Source organism: Tympanuchus pallidicinctus, unplaced genomic scaffold (genome assembly GCF_026119805.1).
Source record: "Tympanuchus pallidicinctus isolate F22 unplaced genomic scaffold, pur_lepc_1.0 scaffold1, whole genome shotgun sequence".
NCBI classification, from domain to species: Eukaryota; Metazoa; Chordata; class Aves; order Galliformes; family Phasianidae; genus Tympanuchus; species Tympanuchus pallidicinctus.
In genome coordinates, this window is record NW_026294618.1 from 82,549,008 (window position 1) to 82,558,903 (window position 9,896).

The window sequence follows — 9,896 nt, forward strand, 5'->3', positions numbered from 1 at the left end:
CTTCAATAAAAATCATCTAAAATCTTCATACTGGAAAATTTTCTCAAATCCTTCCTTACATCAAATATGTTGAAGTCTCTGTTCATCCAATGCATCCATTGCTATTGTCCTATCCTAGATGTCAGCTGAGATTATGTTATGTAGCAGTTCCTTTCGAGTGACAGATTTCTTGTTATGCTCAAAATTCTGGACTGAGTAAAATGGGTATGACTTGCTAGTGTAAAAAATGTTTTATCATATGTCAGAACTAAATGCTCTTCAAATTTGTGGCTTCCTTAATGAGGTGGTCTTAGCCTAAGTGATATAAATATTTTACTCACTTCAGAACCTTTAGTTAATGTCATGTTAATACATTAGTGCATCCATCCAGTAGTCTTTTTTTATGCCTGTATGCCTTAAGTAAAAACAGTTCTGGAGGGAGCATGTACCTGAAGAGTTCAGAGCAACTTGGTAACCCCATCATTTGCTGCAATTAAATATTAATAGGGTGAAACTATACAAAAAGAGGTGTGTTCTTTGTGATCAGCGACTTGAATAATCAACACTGTGGTTTTATGAATGACTAAGCAGCTGAGCTGTAGTAGATTACTACCTTTTGTGCTCATGATTTATTGCAATTGCAAAATCTATTATTCATTTACAGCGTCCAGTGGCTGCTGCTCAACTGATGCAATCGCAGAATGGTTTGGATTGGAAGGAACCTTTAAGATCATGTAGTTCCAATTCCCCAGCTGTAGGCAGGGGCACCTGCCACTAGTCCAGGTTGCTCACATCCCCATCTAGCATGGCCTTGACCACCTCCAGGGAGAGGGTATCTGCAACCTTGCTGAGCAGCCCATTTCAATGTCTCACCACCCTCACAAGAATTTCTTCCTACTATCTAGGATAAATCTACCCTCTTTCAATTTAAAGCAATTTCTTCTCATCCTGTCACTACATGCCCTTAGAAGTCCTCCTCCAGCTTTCCTGTAGGCCCCTTGCAGGTACTGGAAGGCTGCTAGAAGGTTCCCCCAGATCTTTCTCTAGGCTGAAGAGCCCTAGCTCTCTCAGCCTGCCTTCATAGGGAAGGTGCTCCAGCCTTTCAGTGTGTGGTAACATTTTGAAATAGTGTTGTCAGTTGAATGCGATGTAAGTCATACCTGCTGGCTGCTTTTCCTTATGGTGTTTTAAAGCTGGATGTGTTATACTTTTCTTTAGCTTTTTAAAATTGGTTGCACAGACCTGCATCTCTTTTACTTGTGTAAGATAATGGGAAAATTGTCCTTCAGTGGTTTTCTGTCTAATGGGCTATTGAAGTGAATCTACTTACCTGTAGAATTCTATGTATGACTGAAATCACAGTAGGAAAACAAAGCACCTCACTAATTTCACTTGTGTTACTGTTTGGGAGCCTAATGGTCTTAGTGAGAACAATCTTGTTTGTATTGCAGTGGAAACAATGGATGATCTGTCTTCAAACCTGTTTGTTCTCTGGAATCCTTTCTAACAGGTAAAATAAGTGTATAAATCACTTGAATTTTTTTCTTCTTACAGGACTGTCTCCAGATCTCCAGTCAATGGAGCAGATCCGGAGAATTATGAGACCTACAGATGTTCCTGACACAGGTGAGTAGCATGGAGTTCACAATAAATGTTTGAGATGTGTTTGAGATGAAGTAGGTTTAATCAATTCCTGTACAGGCAATGCAGTGGCTGAAGTCATTAACTCTGTTTCACTACAGTATTGCTTTATTTCTGTGCAGAACGTGAATCTTGTTCCTCGTGATGACTCAGTTGACTGATACTGTTAGGGGTTACTGCCCACGTTGTTATTGCTTATCATAACAAACTATCCACGCCTGCCTTAAAGCAAACTTAGATGTTCAAATAAAATTAAACAATTCATTCCTTTTCTTGCCTTGATTAGACACACCCAAACTTTTTAATATATCAACATAATTGTTTAAAGGTTGCGGAGTATTATTTGAAATGTTTGAGCCTCTCTGTACCTGAGCCCAGTAGAAACACGTCTTCCCCGTCTAACTACTAGGATCTCCTTCTTCAACTTTACTGTCATTGGAATTACATTGCTTGTGTCATTGAGTAGTCTTGAAACTTTCTTTTGCTAAGAGATTGTATTTTTCTTATAGATGGTGAATGCAAATTACCACTGCTTTCTGTTCTCTTTTTGAATGGTATTAAACATCTTCTTTAGTGTCCCATTTATTCCAGATTTATTACTAGAGGATTAAAAAAGCTGTCAAGCAGTACAGTGAGCTTTTACGTGTTGTTTTCAACAATAGCCTGAAGTTAACTTAGAGGAAATATCACGTTCAAAGCTTTTCTTTTTTTTTCTTCATTGTTTGAAACGATGTTATAGTTAAACCTTGGAAAAGAAAAATTCTGTTTCCTGTAATGTCTTCAGTGCTGGTGCATAGGAGTAATCCAGGGTCTGATTTTAATCCGTCTACTGCACCTCGATCAACTACACTTCTGTGCAAGATGGTATATGCACACTTGAAACAGATGCATTACTACACTGGTAAATGAGTGTTTCTGTAGTATAAATGGCACTTGAAGTTCTTCCTCTTACACTATTTATAGTTCATATCAACGTAAACATCATTACAAATGAGTCAAACTTTACATTTATCGGAGCTTTCAAAAGAGGTAGTTTTATTCAACAGGCTGATGCTCCTGCTTGAGCCACCCCCGCTTCAGGAATGCCCTTGCCCTTGTAGTTTCAGTTTCCATGGACACTCATCTAAAGTGATGTATTCTTAGTACCTCCTAAAAATAAGCATAGGGAGTTTAAAGGAAAAAGAGGGCTGTGGGGGGAGCTGTGAAGCTTTTGATCACTGATTTACTGTCTTCATTTGGTTTTCAGAAGCAGACAGATGTTTTCCAGTAGAGCTAAAATGGCAGGGATGTTGAAGGATTTGTTCTTTTGGGCCTACTGATGGAAGCCATTACATATGACTGAACGGAAACAAATCTTGCAGAAAGTAAACTGAAGCAGTCTCACTGTGAGAGTTGAGGTCCTTGAAAGCTGTTTGTAGAGGGATGGCTCACATTGATGCAAAAATTATTAGATGTTTTTGTGACTTGTGCTGATAAGATTAGATCATTACAATGGTTTCTTCTAGTGTGATAGGAAAAGCCATTCCAATCTCAACTGCAGTTTAAAGACCTTTTATTTTCATGGCTTTTTCATGGTGTTTAGAAGCTACTTATCCAAATTTAACTTCTTATAGTGACTTAAAACAGTTGCCTCCAAGAGTACTACTTAACCCTCACAAAGTACTTAGATATATATATATATTTATTTATTTTGGTTAACATTGCTGACTATTCACATACTGGGAACCTGTAGCTCCTTCTTTTGTGTAATCTTTATTATCTCATGTCTACTGTGTTACATTCTTCCAGTCAGCCTAAGCTATTGTAATGGTAGGTGTTGCTATTAAAAATAAACTCATCTGACTGGCATAGTTCAGTTGTATATGTGAGACTGACTTTTTGCAGGATTCTGTTACACAGCTATTAAAAATTTGTATTTTTCTGTGTGTGACTCTAAAGATTGTTTGGTATCTTGGTGGGGCAGTAGAAAAGGAAGTACTTCTAAGTAGTTCAGACTGGCAGCTTCTGCCACTTGTTGGAAATCTCAGCTAAGAAAACAGCAGGTGCTGCAGTGAAACTTGTGAAAAATATATTCAGCATAGGACTAAATTTCAATAAAATAATTTTAAAATGCAGTCTGTATTCAGCAGATTGTTTTGAGGTAGATACCTGATTTAAAAGGCAGTAGTTCATACTCGGAGTTGTTTTCTAAAAACAAAGTGCTGGTCTCTGTTAAAGACGTCTCTGTGTCGCCAAAGACCAACTTGATAGCTGGATATAAAAATAAAATAGTAGCACTATTTCTATCGATAGCTATCGATATTCTGTCGATATTCTTGATTATAACTTGCAGATCTTGCTTTGTAAAGAAGAATGTCTTCAATATTTTGTGTAGCTTATAACCTGGCTTACACTGAAATCAAATTTTGAACTCTTGGTAGCAAAGCCAGCTGATTCGTACTGTTGGTTGTGAAACAGTGCACTTAAGTGCTTAAATACTTAAGGGTTAGTCATCAGAGGCAGAGAGAGTACAGTTTCATGTCAATTGAGATAAAGTTTGAATGCTTTTTGGTTTGTTTGTATTGCAGCTTATTGGCCTGAGGCGTTGCAACTGGACCAAAGGATCATCTTTAGTACAAAATTTAACTCCAGTGTTAGTTGACCTCTTGTTGGCAGCTGGGAAAAGGAATTCACCAATGTTAAAATAATAAAGATTTAATTACTTGAATTTAGGTTCCAAACTGTTTGGCATGAGACTTCTTAAAAAAATCATGGCGGTTCAACCATGCTGAAAATGAAATTAAATTTTGATTAGTCAGTCAAAGTTCTTCATGTATGGTAAGAAAGGTTTCATGTTCAGAAGTTTCTGGTACAAATTTCTGTTGTTTTTTCTGACTGGTCCTGCATAGGATTCGACAGTTCAGTGTGTCTGTCAAACTCAGCTACTTGGCAAGCTGTGAAGTTGGTGGTTGCCTTTGAAAACTTGCTGCACTGCATTGTTTTTTAAATTCCTCAAATGCTCTGTGTAAATATGCTGAATGTTACAAGTAAATATTATTTCAGAGTTCTTTGGTTTTGATTTTTTCATCTCAAGGTACCATCATTTTTAAAGGAAAAAAAACCTTGCTGTATTCTCCAGACTTGGGCAGACCATCTTGCCTGAGTCAAAATTCAGATACTGCTGAATTTGTTGCTAGGGTGTGTTTTGTTTTCTAGGAAAGCTGCTCTGGCGATCACAGTAAATCTATTTTACTTGTATTTGCCCTCTTAAGACTAATATCTTCACTTGCATTATTTTTCAAAGGCTTACTATGTGACCTGCTGTGGTCTGACCCAGACAAAGATGTGCAAGGTTGGGGTGAGAATGATCGCGGGGTCTCTTTCACTTTTGGTGCTGATGTGGTCAGTAAATTTCTGAATCGTCACGATTTGGATTTGATCTGTCGAGCTCACCAGGTAGGAATGATTCTGTTACTGCTTAAAACTTCTAGACTTCGTGTGTGTTTGATGTTGGTTATGTGTAGCATGTATTTAAACTTATTTTGTATTGCTTTACTTCTAGGAAAAACAAAATGTTCCTAATAAAGGAACTGTAAGTCTGCATCTTGTTTGCTCACTGAACTGACTATCTCGTGTCAATTAAGTAAAACGTTAACATTAGATTTCCTCAGATCTGTGTCTCATCTGTTTACTGTTAAACTACTGTATGTTAATACTAGAGGTGAAATATGTAGTTTAAAAGTGGCAAAGTAAATTTGAGAATGACACTGAAGTTTGAGTTCTGCATTACTGAATTTACTTCAGTATTACATGCTTTAAGCCACAGCTACTAGATAACTATCTCTGCTTGTCTTTATGAAGGTATTTAGTAATTCTTGAACATTTCTACAAACAGGTCTGGACATAAACTTTGCCTTCAATTTAGTTATAGAGTACTTTGGCATAGGCTTGTTTTACTTGCTGAAATACGCAGAAAACAAAACTGGTTTAGGCATGGACAATCTTTAGGCTATTTGTTTGCAATTTTTAGGAAGTGATTTTAAGCAAGTGTCCTGCTTAGGTGGGCATTGGGTTTCAGTTTTGTGTGTAATGTTGCAGTTTTATTATTTAGTTGATCTTAAAAGCTCTGGCATCCTGTGAAGGAAAAATAGGTTTTTAATTTTGTTAGTTAAACTCAAATGCTCTGTCAGAACACTTGCATTCTTAGGGTTTTACTGCTAAAAACTCTAGAAAATATTAGTGTGTCAAACATTTGCTGAGATGTCTCAACTGCTCAATGATTACCATTAGTATCTTTCTATTCATACAGATGCTTCAGCTCTTTATAAAAGTATGACATCTTTCAAAAGACTGGCATTCGACTGAAGTCTGCAGTTTTCTGTTGTGTATCACTTTCAGTCTATTATGTTAAGGTTCTATTCTAGGGAAGTAGGAATATCCTTAGCTGATGTATTGTGCTACTTTGTAGTATTTTAAGAGTGTTTTGTGCTCTTAGAGAAAGCACAGCAGAACCAGCTTGCTTTTAAACCATCAAAGTTGTCAAAAGCCTGTACTTGGCTACTCTGAAGTTTTGTAGGACCATCACTGTACTGCAAGTGAAACTTCATGGTTACCGTTGCAGTTAAGATGATATGTGGACCTTTTGTGCTCTGAGCCCGTAGGTCAAATGTATCCAAGTTTGCATATAAACAAAACACTGGAATTCCTTGAACTGACAGTGTGTAAACTGACTTCCAAGTACAATGATATCAACAGTGAAACTGATGCATATCTAATATTAGGATAGTCAGACAGTTAAATCTACTTGATTTGGCACTCACTGTTCAGATAGAGTGAATCTGTCCTCTTTAAAGGCAGAGATAAAATACATTTTTACTGAATTCTTGTGTCTTCAGTAGAAGGACTGTTTGCCATAAAACTTGCCTTTTTCTTCCAAATGTGTCTTTTGGTTTTTGTGAGCTATATTAATTTTTGTGATGTTGACAGGTGGTTGAAGATGGATATGAATTCTTTGCTAAACGGCAGTTGGTCACCTTATTCTCAGCTCCAAATTATTGTGGAGAGTTTGACAATGCAGGTGGCATGATGAGTGTGGACGAAACTCTGATGTGTTCCTTTCAGGTATGATGTATTTGTACATTCAGTGTTCTTTTAAGTATTGGACTGTGTGTGAGGTGTTAGTATTTGTTGTTGCCTCTGTTTCCATGCTCATTTCAATGTTATTTGAGTAATTTGTTTATCATCCACAATTGGGTGGATGGCACTCATTTAGTGTGGTTATTCTGCTCAAATTTTATTCCTTGCTCCTCCTTGGATGCAATATTTTGAGCTCCTTTTCTTTTCTCCCTTCCACCACAGTAAAATGGTGGAACTAGAGGTTAGAAACAGTTTTCTTAGTGCTGTTGTCTGTAGGATTCAGGAACTTGTACGGTCGTGTTGTGATTTCTAGTCCTCCCCCACCCTGTTCTTTCTGAATGAGGCCTCACATTGACTTAAGGGTATTTGAAATGTTCTCAGCTGTCATTGACTGAAAAGAACTTCTTTATTTTCTCTAAGATATTGAAGCCATCTGAAAAGAAAGCCAAGTACCAGTATGGTGGACTGAATTCTGGGCGTCCAGTCACTCCACCTCGCACAGCTAATCCACCGAAGAAGAGGTGAAGAAAGGAATAATGTAGAAAAACCATCAGATCTGTCAAGGACAAAACTCCATATTACAGTATATAATAAGTGTGCACTGTAAAACCATCCAGCCATTTGACACCCTTTATGATGTCACACGTTTAACTTAAAGAGACGGGTAAAGGATCTTTATTAATTTTTCTAGTAGAAAGATGTGCGACACTGTATTGTAACAAGTATAGCTCCAACTTCTAATATCCAGCATAGAGTAAAAAATAAAATAAAAAATTAAAAAACCTATTGCAACTGCATATTCACACTTACCACAGTTTTTAAAGTTGACCAACATCCCAGTTAAAACTTGATGTGATAGTTAAACCAGATGAGAGCATGATGTTCCATTTGTGTAATGTGGTCTTATTGTTGCTTGATTGCTTTTACTTTGGTTATTTTGTAGCTAGAATGATGCGAATATGGTATCTGGTCATATTCCCTGGCTCTCTTTGAAATTGAAATGTGGAAGGGAATTAGAAGATCCGTTGATCTCTTATCCTCCCTCTATCCTCGTGTTATTCATAGTAGTGCCGCTCAAATATGTGCCCCATTATAATGCAAGGTTGAGAGTATGGTAGTGATTAAAAGGCAAATTATTACTGACATGCCCAGACTGGACAGCTTGACAGCCGACGTAAGTTGAGATAGGAAAACCTGCCTTGACTTTTTAACTTAAACTGCCACACGATTAATTTGTACACTACGCTGTTTTAAATTATTGACATTACACTGTGCTATGGCACATCATTTAACTTAGGACAAAAATGGTATTGCCTATTAGTTGGTAACTTGATTATGTGGTACCTTGGCTTTAGTTTTATTAGCATGAAACACCTTTGGCATGCTTAGCTTCCAGGTAACTGGTAACTCCCTACCTGTATCAGAATTCATTTTACGTAGTTCCACAGAACATGAAGATCCTTATTTGCTAAGCCTTTGAAAGCTGACATTCTTTTTCATAAGAGGGTGTATTTAAATGGATGTTCACCAATGGACAATAGGCCAGCTTACTAGTAGTGAGCTAAAACTGCTAAATGAATGTCCAACATGATTGTAAGGCTTATGTCACTCAAGATTTTATCCTTTGGATTTTCATGATCAAATTTCATATACTATTGTATAGACTTCTGCTTTGTAGTGTACTATAGTAGCAATAATTTCTGTACATGATTGAGAGTTATGCAGTATTTCTTTTCAGTTCTCTCCTTTCTCGAAGGGGTAAACATTGGTAAATGGCAAGATACAGAAAAGATACAAAGTATAGAGGGATAAACGAAAAGGCACAGATCTGTGATGCTTTAGGATGCAATACTTATTGGATATAAACACAAAAGCTTTTACTGAATATTGTTGAATTTGTAAGTTTCTTTGGGGGAAGGCTTCAGATTTATACCATTCTAAGTGTGCATCAGTAGATGTGAAAATCTCGACTTCAGTATTGTCTTTGAAAACGTTAAATTGAGAATTCTGGTAACTTGCATTTTATGAACTGGCACATTATATAATGCAAGAGTTATATTGCTTTCTGACACAGTGAGCAAGTTCTTCAAAATGGATTTAAGTCTTTTCTAATTCCATTTTTGTTTTAAATGCATATTTTAAATGTAGTTTTTTCATTTAGTAAAAGTTGTCTAATTCATTTGAATGAAGTCTGTCTGGTTATTTTACTACTATTTGCTCTTAATTTTTTTTAATGCAGCATACACATTGCTGATGTATATTGGATTGGTCTGTTATTGAACAGTGGTTTAAGTTACCATGTCTTGAAGCAAGCACCGGTGTAATGCAGTATAAAATATAGAGGTAGATTACATGCATTACTGCTCAGACATTTCTTTTGAAAGTCATTGATGACAGGAGAGTGAGTGAATGCAGTGTTGGTGTGTGATGAGGTAATTCAGATCTGTTCCTTAAGCCTTGATGAGGTACCTTCATGCTCTGAAGTCATTGCTTACTTGAGATTTAGGTTTGCAAGTTTTGAAAATGCTGTTTTTTGCCAGCATTTTTCCAGAACGTTACCCATCAACTGAATTAACTTTTCTGTCTTTTTCCTTAGTTTCTGGAATAATATCTTCTGTATCATGAAAAGACTAGGTATATATGGCTCCATTTATGTGAGTACCTGACATGCTCACTTGTTCCTCTTGCAGCAGCATCTGTGCTGTATAATTTTCTTCTTAAGTATCCTAAAGAAATAAGAAATACTTATCTTGTTAAACTGTTACCATATCTAGAGGTATTATCCTGAAAGAATTGCTTGCTTTATATGCTAGCAATCACTGGCCAAGAGTTTGAATGCTTTTTCCACACCATATGCCTGGGATGTCTGCTGACATCTTTCAGTCTGTGTGGGGAGAAAACTTACAGGATTTAATATGTTGATCATTACAGATAGGGTTGAGGTTTCCATACTGGAAGCAAGTCAGGAACATCAGAAAAAAACTTACAATCCTATTTCTGCTTTCATGTGCATTGCTCATGTAGATCTTGAGCATTTTTACAACTGTAAAAATAATTTTATTCTGGAAATGAGGGCCTGAAACTATGTTCTTTGAAATAATTGAGACAGCCCAGAAGCCAGGAGCTCTTTATAACTTCAGGTATTTAATTGAATCATGTCG

At 36.7% G+C, this 9,896-nt stretch overlaps 1 protein-coding gene across 4 annotated transcripts in view; it reads left to right on the forward strand.

Annotated features, from left to right (window-relative positions):
* The window catches only part of PPP1CB (protein phosphatase 1 catalytic subunit beta), a 31,635-nt gene extending 22,715 nt beyond the window's left edge, over positions 1 to 8,920 (forward strand). For all 4 annotated transcript variants that reach the window (XM_052673885.1, XM_052673891.1, XM_052673875.1 and 1 more), the window contains 4 exons: positions 1,534 to 1,605; positions 4,904 to 5,055; positions 6,586 to 6,720; positions 7,156 to 8,920. In XM_052673885.1, the coding sequence (XP_052529845.1) occupies positions 1,534 to 1,605; positions 4,904 to 5,055; positions 6,586 to 6,720; positions 7,156 to 7,260 (464 nt within the window). In that variant the 3' untranslated portion in view covers positions 7,261 to 8,920. The remainder of the gene's footprint in view (positions 1 to 1,533; positions 1,606 to 4,903; positions 5,056 to 6,585; positions 6,721 to 7,155) is intronic.
* The last annotated feature ends 976 nt before the right edge of the window (positions 8,921 to 9,896 follow it).